Source organism: Cetorhinus maximus, chromosome 13 (genome assembly GCF_964194155.1).
Source record: "Cetorhinus maximus chromosome 13, sCetMax3.hap1.1, whole genome shotgun sequence".
NCBI classification, from domain to species: Eukaryota; Metazoa; Chordata; class Chondrichthyes; order Lamniformes; family Cetorhinidae; genus Cetorhinus; species Cetorhinus maximus.
Genome location: NC_135891.1, coordinates 12,324,952 through 12,345,608, shown reverse-complemented (window position 1 = coordinate 12,345,608; position 20,657 = coordinate 12,324,952). Strand labels below are relative to the sequence as shown.

The 20,657-nt window shown below is 48.8% G+C and overlaps 1 protein-coding gene across 1 annotated transcript in view; it reads left to right on the top strand.

Annotated features, from left to right (window-relative positions):
* LOC144688434 (Na(+)/dicarboxylate cotransporter 3-like) overlaps positions 1-20,657 on the top strand; it is a 64,689-nt gene that overhangs the window by 28,247 nt on the left and 15,785 nt on the right. The window contains exons 8-10 of the mRNA XM_078554958.1: positions 2,123-2,227; positions 11,199-11,296; positions 13,191-13,303. Coding sequence (XP_078411084.1) covers positions 2,123-2,227; positions 11,199-11,296; positions 13,191-13,303 — 316 coding nt within the window. The remainder of the gene's footprint in view (positions 1-2,122; positions 2,228-11,198; positions 11,297-13,190; positions 13,304-20,657) is intronic.

The window sequence follows — 20,657 nt, the reverse complement described above, 5'->3', positions numbered from 1 at the left end:
CACATGTAGGTCAGACCAGGTAAAGATGGCAGATTTCCTTCCCTAAAGAGCATTAGTGAACCAGATGGGTTTTTACTACAGTCAGTGATAGTTGTTATGGTCACCATCACTGAGACCAGCTTTACAATTCCAGATGTATTAATTGATTCAATGTGCTTTAACCCACAATTTCAAATGAAAAGAAAAAAAAGGCCTTGCATTTATATGGCGCCTCTCATGATCATTAGACGTCCCAAAGCCCTTTACAGCCAATGAAGTATCTTTGAAGACTAGTCACTGTTGTAATGTGGGTAACACAGCAACAAATTTGTGCACAGCAATATCCCACAAACAGCAAGGTGATAATGTCCAGATAATCTCTTTAGTGTTGTTGGTTGTTACATTGAATGTCTGAATATTTGTGTCTGGAAAGCTCACCAGCTCACACAGTCTGGCCTCATACTGGGCCTTGAATGAGGTAATGGTAAGTTCCTAGTGCGTATTGAACCACACAGTGGGCAGAAACTTTTCTCACCCCAACTCCACTTTTTTCACAAATATCACCCCTCCTCCTCTATTGAGGCTGCTGACCTCTTCACGGAGCAGTTTCCTACTCGCTCATCACCTTCAGAAAGTGGCCACCATCACGATTAGCCAGGCAGTGAGTGTTAGCAGGCTATTGAACTATAGGTGGAGCCAAAATCAAGCCTAAGCCTACTCTCACCAACAGCCATACACACATGAACTTCCTGCAGGGGTTGTTTGAAACACAATCACGAACTGGAACCTAAGTCGACTCCCTTCACTCAATTTAGGGGGAAAAGAGACCAATGATAATACTATTGCCGTTGTCCCACCTAAGATAACCCAACTCAGCACAGACCAGGAATCAAGCTTAGATCTATCCTGTGTGCCTCTACTAGCTTTAAGTTAAGCCACGTAGGGGACAGGGAATGCAGTAAGTTATAAAGCAAAGCCTGATCATTGAAAAATTGCAATATTTGATTTTGTACCTCCACCCCATACCCTTGCCCCCACCACCGCCGCCCCGCCCACCCTCATCTCTGCAAAGGTGGAGCATGAAGTAACATGTAACTGGGCAAATGTAAAAGTTGTTCACTTTGACAGGAAGAATAAAAAAGCAGAGCATTACTAAAGAGGAGAACGGCTGCAGAATTCCGAGATGCAGAGGGATCTAGGTGTTCTAGTGCATGAGTCACAAAAAAGTTAGTATGCAGGTACAGCAAGTAATCAAGAAGGCTAATGGAACACTATTCTTTATTACGAGAGGAATTGGCCATAAAGTAAGGATGTTATGCTTCAATTATACAGGGCATTGGTGAGACCGCACCTCGAATACTGTGTGCAGTTTTGGTCTCCTTATTTAAGGAAGGTTGCAAATGTGTTGGAGGTAGTTCAGAGGTGGTTTCTATATTGATACCTGGAATGAGTGGGTTGTCTTATGAGGAAAGGTTGGACTGACTGGGCCTGTTTCCACTGGAGATTAGAAGAGTGAGGGGTGACTTGACTGAAATATGTAAGATCCTGAATGGTCTCGACAAGGTGGCTGTGGAAAGGATGTTTCCTCTTGTAGGTGAGTCCAGAACTAGAGGGCACTGTTTTAAAATTAGGGGTCACCCTTTTAGGACAGAGATGAGGAGAAATTTTTTTCTCTCACAGGGCTGTGCGACTTTGGAACTCTCTGCCTCAGAAGGCAGCGAAAGTCGGGTCACTAGATATTTTTAAGGCGGAGGTAGATAGATTCCTGTTAGGCAAGGGAATAGAAGGTTATCGGTGGTAGATGGGAATGTGGAACTGGAAACACAAAGAGATCAACCGCGATCTTATTGAATGACAGAGCAGGCTTGAGGGGCCGAATGGCCTACTTCTGCTCCTATTGCGTATGTTCGTAACATTCGGTTAGGCTGACAACTAGTGGGAAAACTTAATCTTTTGAGTATGAAAGGAAATTGAATCGCCTCATGTGATAGGCAGCCCTGGAACTTGAAAAGTGGCGACCAAGCTATTTGGGACTGTTGCCAGGTCATGTTGTTGAACCATTTGTTGTCTTCTTGCGTTTTCTGCTGGCCACTTGCATTTCACTCCTCAATATGTCGCTTACTGCCTCCAATTGTCTTTCCAGATTTGCTGAGGTTGCTGTGACTATATTCTTCTGCCTGTTTGTGATTCTTCTCTTCACAAGGGACCCCAAGCTCATACCAGGTTGGGCGCGAGGCTTTCAACCCAAGTAAGCTATAAGTTCTGGGCCGCGCTCCCGTACATTAAAGGCGGTATATAAATATAAGTTGTTGTTGTGAGCCCCAGTGGTGAAAGGGAATGCACCCCACCCCCCCGTCCCCAGGGCCTTGTTATCAGAATATTCTCGGCGTTCCTTTGAAGTACTTTCTCCAACACCCAATTGGATTCATTGTTTTGAAGAGAAAATGTTTTTGTCCTGGTACGTTATTAAAAAATCCCATGATCAGTGGTGGAAAAATGACAAGGGACCAAGGCAAAAAAATTAATCCTCGCTTGGTGTGTAAGCGTGGGTGAATAGTCAGCAGCTAGCGTAAGCATTTGTTGACAGTCCTTCAGGCCTGACTAAGCTCATTGTGCTCTTTGATGAAGTAACAGATGGTTTATTGAACGTTAATGTTGCACCCAAGGACTTTCACAAGGACTGGGATTTTCCAGTCCCAATATCGCCGTGAGACCGGAAATTCCCGCCCGGAGTCAAACCGCCCTTTGCCTGGTCCGTCAAATTTTCTGCCTTGCCCATGATGATTCCCACCACAGGCAGGACTGGAAAATCCCAGCCAAGGTGTTTGATAAAGTATCTCATAGCAGATTTATTTGGAATGTAGAGGCACGTGGGATTAAAGGAATGATAGGGTAACTTAGATATATAATCGTTGGGGGGTATTTAACGGAAGTGACAAGGTTGTCACCCACCTCCTGGAGAGCCGGTGAGAGTCCCACGCAGTCTCCTTTGGGGAAGGCCCACCGAATTAACTTAATTAGGGTCTTAAAAGAGATAGCTAATGAGGTAGTAGATACATTGGTGTTAATTTTCCAAAATTCCCTAGATTCTGGGAAGGTTCCATCAGATTGGAAAGTAGCAAATATAGTCCCTCTCTTCAAGAAGGGGGGAAGGCAGAAAACAGGGCACTATGGGCCAGTTAGCTTGACATCTGTCGTGGAGAAGGTGATGGAATCGATCATTAAGGAGGTTATAACTGGGCACTTAGAAAAACTCAAGGTAATTGGGAAGAGTCAGCATGGTTTTGTGAAAGGGAAATCATGTTTAACCAATTTTCGGCACAGACTAGAAGGGCCGAATGGCCTGTTTTCTGTGCTGTAGTGTTCTATGGTTCTAATTTATTGGAGTTCTTTGAAGGAGTAACATGTGCTGTGGATAAAGGAGAGCCTGTAGACGTGCTGTACTTAGATTTCCAGAAGGCATTTGATAAGGTGCCACATCAAAGGTTATTGCAGAAAATAAAAGCTCATAATGTAGGGGGTAACATATTAGCATGGATAGAAGATTGGCTGGCTGGCAGTAAACAGAGAGTATTGTTAATTGGTCTTTTTCTGATTGACAGGATGTGATGAGTGGAGTCCCGCAGGGGCCTGTGCTGGGGCTTCAACTTTTTACAATTTATCTCAATGACTTAGATGAGGGGAGTGAAGGCATGATAGCTAAATTTGCAGGTGACACAAAGATAGGTAGGAAAGTGTGTTGTGAAGAGGACATGAGGAGGTTGCAGACTAGTATAGATAGGGTGAGGGAGTGGGCAAAAATCTGGCAGATGGAGTATAATGTGGGAAAATGTGAAGTTGTTCATTTTGGCAGGAAAAATAAAAAAACAAAGTATTACTTAAACAGAGAACAGCTGCAGAATTCTGAGGGATCTAGATGTTCTAGTATATGAGTCACCAAAAGTTAGTATGCAGGTACAGCAAGTAATTAAGGAGGCTAATAGAATGCTATTATTTATGATGAGAGGGATTGAACATAAAAGTAAGGATGTTATGCTTCAGTTATACAGGGCATTGGTGAGACCACATCTCAAATACTGTGTGCAGTTTTGGTCTCCTTATTTAAGGAAGGATGTAAATGCGTTGGAGGTGGTTCAAAGGAGGTTTACTAAATTGATACCTGGAATGAGCGGGTTGTCTTATGAGGAAAGGTTGAACAGGCTGGACTTGTTTCCACTGGAGATTAGAAGAGTGAGGGGTGGTATATAAGATCCTGAATGGTCTCGACAAGGTGGATGTGGAATAGATGTTTCCTCTTGTAGGTGAGCCCAGAATTAGGGGGCACCATTTTAAAATTAAGGTCGTCCTTTTAGGATAGAGATGAGGAGAAATTTTTTCTCTCTGAGGGTCATGCTGCAACTGTGGAATTCTCTGCCTCAGAAGGCAGTGGAAGCAAGGTTGTTGAATACTTTTAAGGCAGAGGTAGATAGATTCTTGTTAGGTAAGGGAATCAAAGGTTATCAGGGGTAGATGGGAATGTAGAACTCGAAACACAAACAGATCAGACATGATCTTATTCATTGGCGGAGCAGACTCAAGGGGCCGAATGGCCTACTTCTGCTCCTATTTCGTATATTCGTATGTACTCAGGCACTTAGCTGGACAGCAGTGGGCCTAACCCAGGATCAAGAACTGCGGGGTCTGAAGCCCCGCCTGCCAAGAGCTGCCTTGAGCGTCAGCACTAACGGGTGACCGCTTCCATTACGACACCCACCTAAGGCCTAATGTCATCACTGGATTCCAGGCCACAGGTGAGCGATGGTGGGAGTGGGGTGGGGGGAGGTCGTGAGAAGTGGAAGTTGTGGGTAGAGGGGTGTAAGGGAGTTGACAGCGAGGTCAGGGGGGGGAGGCTCTCAGCAGCCCTCCATCTTCCCGATGCCCGTTCCCTCAATCAGGCAGGGTGCCCACTGAAAGAGAGACCATCACCACCCCTCTTTCCAGGAGCCTACAAGCAACCCACACGAGTTTGTTTGTTGTACTCCCCGCATGGCAAGGCCCCCTTCCCCCACCCAAACCGGGTTAATACTACTGGCAGCAGGATGAGGCCTTAAATGGGCATTGTTTAGCCACTTACCGGCCTCAATTGGCAGCGGGGCAGGAAAGCTGTCCACGGGCCTTCTCTCCTTGGACTTAATTGGGATGGAGGCAGGAACGTGGCGAAGTCCCCACCCACCACCCTCCCGCCCAATTAAATGCTCCCGCCACCAAACTCGCCATGGGGGAGGGCTTTAAATTCCACCCTGTTTTTCTTACTGTAGAGAAGTAAATAGCCGGGTTCCCCCGGGGTCAGTATTAGGACCGTTGCTTCTTTCGTTATAACTAAATGTCCCGCACTTCGGCACAGGGTGTACAATTTCAAAGTTGGCAATACCAAACTTGAATGACGGAAGAGTTAGTCTCCCAGGGAGAGGGAATGGTTTTTTTTGGGGCAAAAAAAAGTAACCAGGGCACAAAAGATGTGCCCAGAGCAGGTGTGCAGCTGACTGAATGGGTTGACATCTCTGTCTCTGGCTTGCTGCGCTGTCCCACTGAAGCTCAATGTAAACTCGAGGAACAACACATCTTTTGATTAGGCACATTACAGCCTTCCAAACTCAACACTGAGTTCAACAATTTCAGGCTATAATCTCCGCTCCATTTTGTTTCCTTTTCTTGGCTTCTTTCAGTATTTTTCATTCAGTCGGCTGCACACCTGCTCTGGGCACCTTTTGTATCTCTGTTACTTTTTTTTTTTGCCCCAACACCATTCCATCTCTCTGGAAGACTAACTGTCCCGTCATTCAATCTCCCCCTGTCCTCCACCCTATCACAGACCTTCCTTTGGTCCTTGTCCCATCCGCCCATTGCTCAAGACCTATTACACCTCTAACCTTTCCCAGCTCTGACCAAAGGTCACAGACCTGAAACGTTAACTCTGTTTCTGTCTTCACAAACGTTGCCAAAACCTGCTGAGTATTTCCGGCATTTTCTGCTTTTATTTCAGATTTCCACCCTCTGCTCCCCCATTAATCCAAACGGTTCTGTTTTGTCAGAGGTGCAAGAGCAGGAGGGACCTGGAGTTGCATATTCACAAGCCTTTGAGTGCGGCAGAGCAAGTTGATAATGCTGTTAAGAAAGCGTTTTTTAAATAGAGGCATGAATGCAAAAACAAGGAAGTCGTGGTAAATTTTACAAATCACTGGTTAGGCCTCAGTTAAGGGTTGTGTACAGTTATGGGCTCCACACTCCAGGAGGAATGTCAAGTCTTCGGAAAAGGTACGTAGGATGTTTACTAGGATGTACCAGACATGAGGGGCTTTGACCAATCAGGGCCGAGTTGCCAACCAATCAGCACCCTTTCCTCACGCAGGGTAAATTGTTGCTCCCTTTGAAATTTGGTATTCTTGCATCTGTCCTAACGAATGCAAGTCTCATCTCAGCAATATTCAAGATTGAAACTCTCTGGCATAAAATCTAGAGGGGAGGTGAGGAGAATTTTTTTCCACTCAGAGAACCGTTTGAGTCTGAGATTCTGTGCTGATGGTGGGAAGCTGATTCCATGAATAATATCAAAAGGGAGCGGAGAATAAGGAACTTAGAGGGTTGCGAACAAAGTGCAAGTGGGAGGTGATGGTGAAGCTGAACATGATCTTCCAAAAGCAAACAGAGGCATGATGGGCTGAACGGCCTCCTTTTTGTGCTGCAAGTTTCAACGACCCCTGTGATATCTCTTCTGAAATGGAACTTCTCGGAGGCATCTTTAGCAAGGAGATTGGAGTGAGGTCGCAAATAACAATACGTGGGAGGAAGACTAAACGTAGGAGGTGGCGGCTGTTGTTTGGACGTGAGAAAACCGTGGGCGGAATTTTCTGCTCTGGAGGCCAAGGGCAGCGGTGGGCGGGCAAGTCCCCACGGCTCCCGCTGTCTGGCGGGGCGGGTTGCCCCAGCAGACCGTCCACTTGTCAGCTCATTACGTATGCATAAACATATTGTCGTACCTCAAGGCGGGGCAGGCTGGAATTCTTCCTCCCCGCCGTGACCTCATCGGGTCAAAGTTCTGGGCGCCACCTTTAAACGGCACCCGGGCGCACAGTCACCCCCTCCAGCCCAGGACTTGTTATGGCGAGTGATGCCCCTTCCCCGCCTCCCCCCCCCCCCCCCCCCCCCCCTCCTCCCCCGACATCCCGGAAGAGACAAGCGCTCTGCACCAAGGTTCAGCGCCAGGTGGCTGGACAGACCCTCCCGGGCAGCCGAGGACCGGCGAGAGGTCCTCTACCCCCGTGATGGGAGCCTGTGGCCCACCGACCTCGCTGCATCGACTGGGCAGGAGGTTGCCAGGGTCGCCAGGCGGGCCAGCGCCCGCAGACCTCAGAAGAGGACAAGCCCTCCAGTGCCGAAAAAGGATGAATGATCTCATCCACTCCACCAGAGTAAGTCGACCTTCTCCCCACTCTCAACTCACTCTCACTAGGCCATCAGGCATTTGGAGGTTAGAGTCCACAGGGCTCTCACACACTACCAGCCCAAGGGACATCGTCACTGACTCTCTCACACACCTTTTAACATCTTCATCTCTTGTGACATCCGGCACAAGTTGCGTCTTCAGCCCTCACATAGGCCCATTCGGCGCACACCACAGGGTCACCGCCTGCTTTTACACCCATCCTGCTCACGGTCTGTCCATCTGTCTTTACGCGGGACAGCACCTCCCACAACAAGAGAGAGAGAGATCCCAGTCGGTAGAAGGGATGCCAGAGCTGAGGCCACTCACCCACTTTGAGGAGCAGGCAGGAGAGCTGGCTGGCAAGGACAGGGACCATTCCTGCACCGAAGGCGAGATCGGCCTCTCCCAAAAGCCAGTGAGGATCCACCCAGTAGTCTTCTCTCATCTGCCGAAACTGTGAGGGCTCTTTAACGTAGGTGACTCTCCAGCCAATCACTAATTATCTCTTCTCTCTATCACAGCCACCAGCAAGAAAAGGCAGAGGGACACAGCCAGCCAGCCCATCAGCGCCCCCACAGCACCTTGGACGAGGATCCTGAGGAAGCATCTGAAGAAGACCCGTCACTGCGTTCACCTCCACCCTCCGCCAGCGCAGGGCCACATGCCTCGGTGGGGCCTAGTTCTAGATAGAGCAAGCTCAGGGTCACCAGCTGGTGAGCACAGCGCAGAAATGGGTCTGCAGCAGGCGGGAGCAGTGACAGCCAAGTTTACCTCGGAGGACAGCTAGAGGGCAGGCCCCTGCTGAGTCCCGAGTCCGAGGACGAGCCTCTGGAGTCGGCCCTCAGAGAGATGTTGGAGCTCCAAAGACAGGCAGGGGTACAGCAGGCAGGGCTGTCAGAGGCTGTCACCAGATTAGAATGGATGATGGAGGACTCCGTTCGCATTCTGTCTGACGACGTGGCAGTGACATGCGAGCGCACCAAGGTCACCATGGGAAGAGTGGCGTCTGCCATGGAGACCCTGGTCCAATTGTGCTGGATATGCGTTCAGATCTGCACACCATCACTCCAACCATGAGTGGGATCCATCAGTGGCTAGGCGAGAGGGGGACGGGGCACCTCGATCTCCCTCCAGGAGACCCTTCTCCTCAAGGTATCAGGGAGGACCCTCAGGTACCCCACAGGGTTAAGGAGTGTCAGCTAAACACCCCAGGACAACATCCAGGAGCCTCCAAGACTGCCCAGCCACTCCAAATCCCCTCTGCCTGTGACCTCAGCAACTCCAGGCCAGAGTGCACCTTCCCCACAACAGGAGACCCTAAGCAGGCTGGGGCCCTCGGGGCCTCGGCCCTCAGTGGACACCCGCCAAGGCAATCACAGACAACAGGGTATAGCAGTCAGCGGGCTGCCTCTGCCTGTGATGTGAATGTCAGGGACACACCTGGGCATCGCGGTAGGGTAAGGAAAATGAAGAAGCAGTCAGAGCACAATGGTGGCACGGGTGCTCACACACTGGATGTAAATATATTTTGCTTTTACAAAAGCCTCATCTAGTGAATGGCTCTTCTATCTGAGGATGAGGGTTTCAGCCACAGTTGCGCAGAGGTGTTTTTTTTTTGTCCAGTCATAGGATTGAGATGGATACAGGTAGAAGAAGGTGACTCTACAGAGCTGGATGTTGGCAAGTTTTGTGATGGAGAGGGTATGGAGTCGGAAACTCAGCTTAGGGTTGAAAAAGACACCAAGACTGGAAACAATATGGTTCAACCTGAAACGATGGTGGGAAAGAGAGATGAAATTGGTGGCAACAGTACAGAGTTTGTGGCAGAGATCAAAAACAATGGCCCCGATGTTATCGCTTTTCAAGTGGGTGGTTTCGAAAGGGTTAAAACTGGGTCCAGTGCCTTTATCCATGCCAGTATTTAGCTGGCAGAAACTCTGGTTCATTCAGCGCTGTATGTTAAGCAAACAACACAGAGGCAGCGCAGGACCTGACAGACACATCGGAGAGGTAGAGCCATCTCTCATTAGTCTATATGTGGAAGCTGACCTTATAAGTGTGGATGAATTCACCAAAGCATGACATGTGGAGGAATATGGGGAGCCAAGGATAGACCCTTGGGGGACTATGAGGTAATGGTGCAGGTTCTAGAAGCGAACCATTGCATTTAGTTTAGGTTATATAAACAGCAATTTTATCTACCGGCGGAATGGTCCCAGATTTGCACTAAGTGTGGTAGCAGGCGGGTAAAACAACGTTTTACCTGCCGGCCGCGATGGCAGATTTTCACGCCGTATCGCCCACATCCGTCTAATTGCTCATACATTCCTGGGAAACACGCCATCTCCATGGCAGTGGGCTCTCATTCGCCCACCACGCCATCAACTCACCACTTCATTATGCCAGGCACCACATTTAAAGTACAGCCGCGCTCAGTGCTTCCAGCCCAAGATTGCAGCAAAGAAGACATGGCCCCGAAGAGCAAGAAGACTGCAGCCCTCGAGCACCTTTTGGACACCATGGAGGCTCACCGTGATGTCCTCTAACCCCGCTCTGGCCGCAGGATGGGCAGAAACATTACCACTCCAGCTGTGGTGATCAGCACCAGTATTGCACAGAAGAGGTTGGCCATTCAGGGCAGATAGAGGATGAATGATCTCATCCATGCAGCCAGGGTATGGCAACCATCTCATCACTCTAAACTCTCACACTCAAGCCCATCACACATTCACTGGCATCTCACTCACTGCCAGCTCAAGGGACATCACCACTCACTCTCTCACACACACATACCCTCACATGTCCATCTGGCCTCATCTCCTCCGGAGATCGCCTCCTCAGCCCTCAACATCATGAGGCCACTTGCACAGGTCAACATGTGCCCCCACACACACACACCCTGGGATACCCTCCTTCCCCAGTACAGCTCTCATCCTGCAGCCTCTTCCCTTGCTTGAGGCCACTTCTCCCCCTTCTCCAAGTAAGACCTTGCCCTAGCAGTCGTTGAAAAGCCTCCCACATGTGGCTGGTCTGGTAGGTAGAGACCTACCATGAGCCCCCCCTAAAAGTGATGTGGTGCTGTCTGTGAAGCCTGGCAGTGATGACTGCGAGTGCTGCCCGAAGCAAGGTAGGCAAACGGACCTTTAAGTCCTGAGTGAATTGCAGCCCGCCAGGTGGATGCCTTGTATATGCTGTTGTGAAACACGTCGGCGTGGTGGACGATCCAGCTCGGGGGTGGGGGGGCGGGGGGGAATGAGTCCGGCGGGCTGGCCTTATTACGATATGCTGATGTGTTACAATGAGGTTCCCGATGTCTGATGGCGGGGAACGCAGCCTGCCATCAGCGGGCATGGCGGACAATTGCAAGCAGGTTTCACAACATTGTGAAACTGATTTTTAGCCTTCTCGCCATATTGTCCAAATACGGCCGACGCCAGCGGGCACGGAAAATCCCAGCCTACGTCTTCATCAATCGTGCCTCTTAACCTTTAGGCCATTCACTGCTCAGGTTATCCTCTAGAGAGTTGCCTTAGAACCTAAGAAATAGGAGCAGGAGTAGACCATACGGCCCCTTGAGACAGCCCCACTGTCCCATGCGGCCATCGCTGAGCCCCAACTCCACTTTCCCGCCCCACTCCCCATACCCCTTGATTCCCTAAGAGCCATTAAAAGCTGCTAAAAGTTCAAATCTTTCTGTAAAATTAAAGGTACGTGAAATTATAAAGCAAATTTGTTTTTTTTTTGTGCTGGCTCTTAGGCATGTCACCGATGCTGTGGTTGCAATAACAATCGTTATTTTGATGTTCATCTTCCCCTCACGGAAACCTTCGTTCAAATGGAAGACAAATCCTGAAGGTACGTTCATTCACTTATTGATAATGTGCGGCATATATACCTATTGTATTGAATCTCTTGATGAGATTCTTCCAATTCCTACTCAACTGATCGGATGAAGAGTCAGCCAGGGGTTCTGCCCCTGATCGTTTTATGAATAATGTAGGGTGTACATACAAGGAATTTGCCACTAAGTGACCAGCCCACATGTCAAAGGAAGAGATAAAATAACACTAGAAAGAAAGATACAATTTTAGTCACACTTATTTACCAATATATATTTTTTAAATTTGTGGCAGATTTTGAAAGTAAATACGGTTATAAACAATTTCAAAAGATCAACCATGTTCGAAGTCACGAGAAAAAAAAAACAAGAGGAGGGGAGGGGACAAGCTGGTTATATTATTGCTCTATAACTCCTCGTCAAAGCTAGTTGTCTTACTATGCATGACCTCCCTTTACCCTGGTATTGGCCTTCAGCTGTCCTGACCCGATACTCTAGAATTCCCTCCCTATGACCCTCTCCCTCCCTCTCCTCCTTTAAAATCCTATTTAAAACCTTCTTCTTTGACCAAAGCCTTTTGTCATCACTCTTAATCTCTCCTTTTTCGGCTCCGTCCATTGTAGTCCCTTACCCCAGAGAGTGGTGAATCTATGGAATTCATTGCCACAGAAGGCTGTGGAGGCCAGGTCCTTGAGTGTATTTAAGACCGAGATAGATAGGTTCTTGATTGGTAAGGGGATCAAAGGTTACGGGGAGAAGGTGGGGGAATGGGGTTGAGAAACTTATCAGCCATGATTGAATGGCGGAGCAGACTCGATGGGCCGAATGGCCTAATTTCTGCTCCTATGTCTTATGGTCTTACGTTAATTGATTATAAATTGTGTTTAATTGTATGTAGGTGATGGACATTAACTGGGTATTCACTTGAGCCCCCCTATAAATAAGCACAGACAAAAATGTAGTTGTTGGGTTAGGAGGTGCATGCTTGTAGCATGTAATTCTGTAAACAAATATAGAAGTGTGGAAAGATTAGCACCAGTTCTATCCTTCACAACTGGCTTGCTGGAGTAACTCATGTGAAGCGAATTTTCCAAGTTGAAAACGCCAAATCAGCATAAATTGTTTGCCGTTGATGATGACCATGAAACTTAATGGAAAATATCAGCTTGTGTCTTGAAACTTGTCATAAACATATCAGTCATGAGTTTTTTTTTAAATTCATTCATGGGGTGTGGGAATTGCTGGTAAAGTCAGCATTTATTGACCATCCTTAATTGCCCTTGAGAATATGATGATCAGTCACCTTCATGAACAGCTACAGTCCATGCATTGAAGCTACTCCTACAGTGCTGTTAGGCAGGAGGTTCCAGGATTTTGACTCAGTGACAATAAAGGAATGTAAATAAATTTCCAAGTCACAATGTTGCATGACCTGGGGGAGAATTGCAGGTGGTGGTGTTCCCATGCGCCTGCTGTTCTTGTCCTTATAGTTGGTGGAGATCATGGGTTTAGTCATTGTCTTCCAGATGAGACATTAAACCTAGGCCCTGCCTGCACTCTCAGGTGGACATGAAAGATCCCATGGCCACTGTTTTGAAGAAGAGCAGAGGAGTTATCTCTGGTGTCCTGGCCAATATTTATCTCTCAATCAATGTCATGACAACTGGTCATTATCACATCACAGTTTGTGGGAGCTTGCTGTGTGCAAATTGGCTACCTTACAACAGTGACTTCACTTGAAAAGTACTTCATTAGCTGTAAAGCATATTGGGTCATCCTGTGGGTCGTGAAAGGTGCTGTATAAATGCTGGTCTTCGTTTTCAGTGAAATCATTATCAATGAGTATTAATCCTCAGCTGAATGAACCAGTTTTTCTTTTGGAAATTTTAATTCTCTCCTTCTCGTTACCAGAGCTAATTACTCCGAACCAGCCACTGTTGAATTGGCGAAGGGTTCAACGCAAGGTACCTTGGAATGTATTATTACTGCTGGGTGGAGGATTTGCGATCGCAAAAGCAACTGTGGTAATTGTTGTAAGATCATCGACATTTAAGCAAAAGAAGCCAACTTCAGCCACTCATTGCTAGCTCAACACTCAAGTCCTTGCATCTAGTCCCATTTCCCCCTCACAATTTAATAGCTTTCTTCAAATTTTCAACACCCTCTTAAACATTTCGAGACTTAACTTCAATGGTAACTTGTGGCATTCTGTTCCATATTCTAATCATCTTCTGTGTGGAAAATGTGTTTGAATAAATTATGCCCCTTGTTACTGTTATGACCTTGATAGAGACCAGTAACCTTTTTTTAAACAAAGAAGAAATACGAAATCCTGGTTACTTACTAAAAGAATGAAGCCACAAGATTCCATGGTTTAAAACAGAACAAAAACTACACAAGTGTCATCAAAGCAAACACTAAATACCTACCTATCCTATGCTCTAACATCCAGAATTAACAGCAGTTAAACATGAATTAACAGGCAAAGTGTGTTTGAATATAAACTATAAGTTGCACATTTTAGGGTGGCTAAGACAGATCTTATGAATTGACTCAGCAGTCTACTCAGACTTTGGTGATCACACTCAGTCACAATGTCCATCAAAAACTCTGCCTTCCTTACGAAGGATTTCAGCCCCTCCTCTTCTGGGAGCTAGACTGATCCCCAGCCAACAGCACCACACAACCCACCCGAGTTCCACAGGTACGGGCTTCACCATAAATGGCACACATCTGCAAAGCTCGCTCAGCTCGGTCTGGATGGTATAGATCCACCTGTGTTATCTTCCAAATACAGAAACAATTGCAGCAACTTGTTCTCAGCTACTGAACCTGGTCATGGCCTTCTTCAGTCTTCTCCAGCTTGCCTGTATTGTACCAGTGGACTCATTAACTTGCACTGCCCAGCTTGGACTGATGTGCGTCTTTTTATATATTTCGACCAGGGTCAGTTTGCCCAGAAGTTTTGGTTTCCAAACCTCAGCTTGTTTTTGAACTGCTGAAGAGTCATTCGGACTCGAAACGTTAACTGTGCTCCTCTCCGCAGATGCTGTCAGACCTGCTGAGTTTTTCCAGGTATTTTTGTTTTTGTTTTTGTCTCCGGGGAGGTCAGTTTCCTTTCTTACGTTTACCTGTTCTGTTTCTCTTTCTGTTCCCTTTTCAGTTCAGCTTCTCTTTTAGCTAGGGTCTGCCTCAAAAAATACAAATAAATTTAAGAACATGGATTCCCAACATCACTGACCGCTGGAAATATCCTTTTATAGTTCACCCTCTTTAAAACCCTTTTATAATCCTGAATACTCCTATCAGATCTCTCCCCTTCAACTTCTCATGGTGAGCATGGCCCTAGCCTTTTCAAGTGTTTCATTGTAACTGCATCTCTTTATCCCTGGCAACTTTTTCAGTGGTTCCAATATCCTTTCTACAATGAGGTGCCCAAAGTGACACACAGTGCACTAATTTTGACACAGATTCTTGCTTCTGTGTTATTTGCTTCTATATATAGAACCCAGAACCGAATTCTCCTTCTAAAGCAGGAATGCAGCTGGAAAAAAATTGTATTTGATTTATAACTGCGACAACTTTACATCCATTTACTGCACATGTAAATTTCCAATAGGCACCCTGCTGCATGAAGCTCCTCACCAAGAGAACTAAATCATTAGCCTGAATTTTCAGGTCGGTGGGCGGGGGCGTGCACCGGGCCTGGGGTCAGCCGGGAAACAGGCTGCTGCCCTCAATCGGCCCACCACCACGATTTCACGCTGGCTGACCAATTAAGGCCCGCCCAGCGTGAAACGCGGCTCCCCATTGGTCAGGAAGGGCCGGGCAGGGGCGTGTCATGCGTCTGGTCCAATGGCGACCCAGGGGGCAATTTAAAAATGGCACAGGCAGCCCCTTGAAGACCGCCGGTGAAGAAGCACACAGTCTGCGTTGTGGAGATGGCACTTATGGCCTCGGAAACAGCTGGAGACGCCAGGGGGAGGGCAGCTTAGGTGGGCACTCGGCCCCCCCTGCTTTTCAGACAAGTGCCTTACCGTGCTTTTGGAGGAGGTGGTTGCCGGGAGGGACACCCTTGTACCAAGGGACGAAAGGAGGAGGCCACCACACCTGAGGAAGAAAGCCTGGGAGGAGGTGGCAGCACAGGTCAGCAGCCATGACGTGGTGCAGCGCACACGGGTGGAGCGCCACAAGAGGTTCAATGACCTGCTGTACTCAGGAAGGGTGAGTACTATGTTGGCATGGATCAGTGTGCAGAAGTGTTAAGGGCTGGCTGTCTCCCTGTGGAGCTCAGGGCTGTTAAAGTCCGAGTGCCAACTGTCAGTGATGCCAGAGCTGGCCAAGGGGGTGAGCCCTGGCTGCTTGGACTAAGTGCCTTGCGGCTCGAGGGCCACGAGTCGGATGTGCCCTGCGAGGTGTTCCTCGGGTGGGGTTGGCCAGGCTGCAATGGCGCCGCAGGTAGAGAGTGGACTAATCAATGCTCCTCTGCCATTTCAGGAGAAGACAGACCATAACCAATTGGAGAGGTCACGGACAGGCGGGGACCCAAGCAACCTGCTGCTGCTGACCAAGTTCTAGCAGGACATCCTTAAGCTGAAGAGCCAGCACACTCCCCATGCAATCGGTCATGGAGAGGCTGGGGTGCCAGACGAAGATAAGAGCGCAGTGCACAGAGGTAAGATTTTTGGATTGTGCAACCATTCTAGTGCAGTCTCTTCATTGATGGAAGCCTCAAACCTGGAGTCCCCATTGATCATTGGAAGGCGATGGCACCGTGATGCAGATCTCCATTGTCTCACCAGGGTGCCTGGCATGCACAATGACAGTGCGACGACTTTAACTAATGACATGTCCTTGTTCTCCCTTAGATGTGTCAGCACACGCTTAATCGCAGGACACCTGGAGGGCCACCCCTGATGCCAAAGGCCCGCTGGGCATCATCTGCACCTGCATCACACCTGCACTCTGAACAACGCACCAGCACAGATACCAGCACATCACTGGGCATTAGATCATCAGCTACATTGTCGGTGCACATTGGTGAAGCCACTTCAAGGCAGATAGTGAGCGCCTGGAGTCATCCATAAGGCAGCAGATGCTGGATATCCAACAGGATGTGCGGGAGGATCTGGCGGAGATCCATGAGGGTCTGCAAGCCTCTGTTGTGGAGGAGTCCATGTGGAGCATAAGCATGGCGTTGACCCTCATGGCCGTTGAGAGAGTGGCAACTCTCATGGAGAGGCAGATCCAGGGACAGAATCAGGGGTTCCTGGGGTTGCACCTGGACCTGCAAGTCTTCACACATGCAATGACCTCAGGTGGCCAATGCCTGTGTGGGAGAGGGATGAGGCACCCAGTATCCCAGCTAGGTGCCTGTCCATCAATGGCGAACAGGGAGGTCCATAGCAACCTCACTTTAGCGCACAAACTGCCTGTCGTCTCTGCCGGCTTCTCTAAGAGCCTTCTGGATGACGGCAGCAGCTCCTCTGCCCCTCTGCCAGTGACCGTGGCATCTGATGAGGCTGCAATGATTGGGGAGATGCCAACCGTGGCACTGGCCGCTCCCTCCCAGGTGAGGCCAATACAGGCTTCACGGGTCAGAGGACAACCACCAAAGTCATCAAAGCCAATAGGACAGCAGAGTCAGCAGGCTGTCTCCAAAGCCACTGCTAGAGTGCGGGGTGCGGTGGGGGGCACCATGATGTAGCACTCTCAAATGTAAGTTTAAGGCGCCATGAGCAGAAGAGGGACTGTTCACGGGTGATCTTCTGTTCAGTTATGTTTGGTTTATATGGCTACTGGTGTAGACATCAACACCAGTAATGGTCATGTCAATGTGATTTCAATGTGACAGTAACATTAAAGTTGCTTTTGTTGTGATGGCCTGAGTATGCTTCACCTTTTATTTTTGGTGCAGGGTACACCAGTATGTAATGCTGGATGTGAGTGGCTCTAAACTTTATTGCACAGGCACTGAGTGGACTTTGGGTTCACATGACAGGGGCATTTTGGATGTCCAGGATGGAGGTGGTAGCCCTGGCATGAGGCGGGAGCAGTTCTTTGGCAGCCTAGCTGAAGGAGCGTTGGATCAAGGTGTTCCTGGTGTCCCTGCCTTCCTAGAGGTTAGTGAGGTCTGCCTCCAAGCCCTCAGCGTTCTCCTCACTGTGCTCCTCTTCTGATACACTACTGGATTCATCATCTGTGGCCTGTGGAGCTGTGTCAAGATCCTCCTCCTCCAGTGGGTCCTCCCTTGTCAGTGCCAGATTGTGGAGAACACAGCAGCAACCACGGTCAGTGACACCTGCTCTGGAGGGTATTGTGGTGCTCCCCCTGAATGGTCCAGGCATCGGGAGCGCACCTTCAGAAGACCTATGGTCCTCTCTTTCACCGCCCCTGTGGAGGCATGACTCCTATTATAACACTGCTCTGCCTCTGTTCTTGGGTGGTGGAGAGGCATCATAAGCCACCTTTTCAATGGATAGCCCTTGTCACCCAGCAGCCATCCATCCAGTCGGACTGGAGCACTGAAGAGCCTCAGCACCTGGGAGTGTCTCAGGGTGTAAGTGTCATGGGAGCTGCCTGGGTGCCTCGCACAGACTTGCAGAATCTGCATCCTGTGGTCACACACTATCTGCACGTTCATGGAGTGGAATCCCTTCCTGTTCACGAAGGCACCCGGCTGACCCACTGGTGCCTTGATGGCCACATGTGTAGAGTCGTTGCACCCTGGATGCGGGGGAACCCAGCAATTGCTGCAAAGCCTCTGGCTCGCTCTGCCTGGCTGGCCTCGCCCCTATGGAAATGAATGAAAGTCAATACCTGCCTAAGCAGAGCTTCTGTCACCAGCTTGACACAACTGTGGACAGCTGATTGGGAGACTCCACACAGATCCCTCACTGAGCCCTGGAAAGAGCCGGATGCATAGAAGTTGAGGGCCACTGTGACCTTCAGAGCCACTGGCATGGTGTGTCCACCCACACAGTCAGAGCTGATCTCAGGCCCGATCATCTAACAAATGGAGGTCACAGTCACCCAGGAGAGGCGGAGTCCCCTTCGGCATTGACCTCAGACATATTGAGGTAGCTGCATTACTGCCTGCAAACCCTGGCAGCAGGATAGTGGCGTTTTCTGCAGCCCCCTTCACCTTGGACTTCCTGCTGTTCCTGCGCCCCTTGTGCCTGCACCTCTCCTCCCACAGGTCCCTCCCGTGGAAGCTGCATTGGGACACCTGGCCTCCTCTCCCTTCTGCCCCTCTCTTCCTCCTCTGAGGAGATGCCACCAGCGGAGACCACAATCCCCATTACCAGAGTTACAGTAGGCTGCCTGATACTTGGAAGGGTCCACACGGTCTGAATCCTCCAGGGGCGTTGAAGACACCAATAAGTCCTGAAATGAAGCCAGGAAATGCTAAGGATGAAGCCCCAAACAGAGATGAAGCTGCCAAGTACCAGTAAGCAACCAGCAGCGAACTATCTCCGAAGCTCCTCACTGCTCACACCGGCAATGCTGCTGATCCTTCTTATCTCTCCCTTGGATGAGATTTGGCAAAATGCCGGCTGCCCGCCTGCCCTTTTGGCCTGCGCGACGAGTGTGAAATCACACGGGCAATGTGAAATCTTGGTCAACCGCCTTAACTGGCCTCTTAATTGATGATGGCACGGCTTGGATACCCGCGTGCGCGCCGATCGAAATATCGCGACAGCGTGGGACTCTCGCCCGAAGTCATCTCACGTCCAATCAGATCAGGTGTGCACCCGCCCGATCAGCATAAAATTCTGCCCATAAAAATTAACCTACTAGCCCCTATCCACATTCCTTGTGGGAGCAGGTAGTGGCACAGTGGTAAATGTCACTGGGCTAGTAATCCAGAGGTCCAGGCTAATGCTCACCAGGCAACAGGTTCAAATGACAATTGGTCGAATCAAAATTCGATTGGCGGGACACCGGGATGCTAAGGGGAAAACCAGGACTGTCCCTCCCAAACTGGGACGTCTGGCCACCCTAAATGTGGTCGACCCGTACATGCCCTCTGAAATAGCCTATCAATCGCCTATCAGCTGTACCAAGCCGCTACAAAGTCAAGAAGGAACAAAACTCCCTCCCTAACAGCACCATGGGTGTACCTACACCACATGGACTGCAGCGGTTCAACAAGGCGGCTCACCACCACCTTCCCAAGGGCAATTAGGGATGGGCAATAAATGTTGGCCTTGCCAGCAACGCCCACATCCCGTGAAAGAATAAAACAAATGGAGAGATCCCAAAGCAGTCACCTTCTGAGAACTACCCACTGACTTCTGTTTTCTGTTTTCTATCCTTAAGCCACCTCTCTGTTGACTTTTGTTCAACACTATGTCACTTATTCTTCGAAGTTTCTTTTGTAGGACATTATCAAGACATATTTTTTGAAAGACTAAAACACCCATTGCTCCCCTTTGTTAATTTCCTTGGTAACGTCCTTGAGTAATTTGGCCCTGAGGTACAAAATTCCGTATCCTGTTTTTTTTTATTCTTGACCAGGCAACATGGCTGATTCTCGTCCCCATTTTTCGGTGAGTTAGAATGGTTACAGTGCAGGGTAAAAAACAGTTGTATGTGACTTAGCGCCCTTCTTGCCACTGCCAGTGCTGGTGTTGCCATTTCCATCCGGTTTTGGAATGGACAGGGCTCGCCAATGCAATTTTCGAGGACCAATGGATGACGAGTGCACTGTGCACAATCCACCATTTTTACATGCCGTGGAGCAGCTAAATCAGCCGCCCTTAAAAGAATCACGACAGGAGGGCCGTTTAAAACATGGCAAATAAAGATGAACGTGTTTGAAAAGATTTTTGCAGGGCCAGGAAGAGTGTTAATGCAAAGATCGTCCCATCCGTTGGTGATCTCTTGTCCCCACCCTCCCCCCCACCTACCTCCCTTCTGTCCTCGGATTGCTTCCCCCGCCCCCCCCCCGCAGCCTTAAAGCCGTACTTAGCTTTCAATTATCTGAAATCTGTATCCTCTGGTTACCGATTCTCCTGCCAGTGGAGACAGTTTCTCTCTATTGACCCAATCAAACATCCCTATTAAATCTTCCCTTAACCTCCTCTGCACAGGTGCCAGTTGTGACTCAGTGGGTAAGTCAAAAGGTTGTGGATTTGTGTCCCCCTTGCAGATACTTAAGCACATAATGTAAGCAGACATTTCAGTACTGGAGAGTACTGCACTGTCAATGAGTGCCATCTTTCAGATGAGCTGATAAACCTGTTCCTCTGGTGGATATAAGAGATCGGATCATTTTAATTTAAAGAAGAGCAGGGCAATTCTCTCTGGTGTCACGGTTAATATTTATCCTCAACCAATACCTAAAATAAACACGGCGTCTCACCACCACTGTGA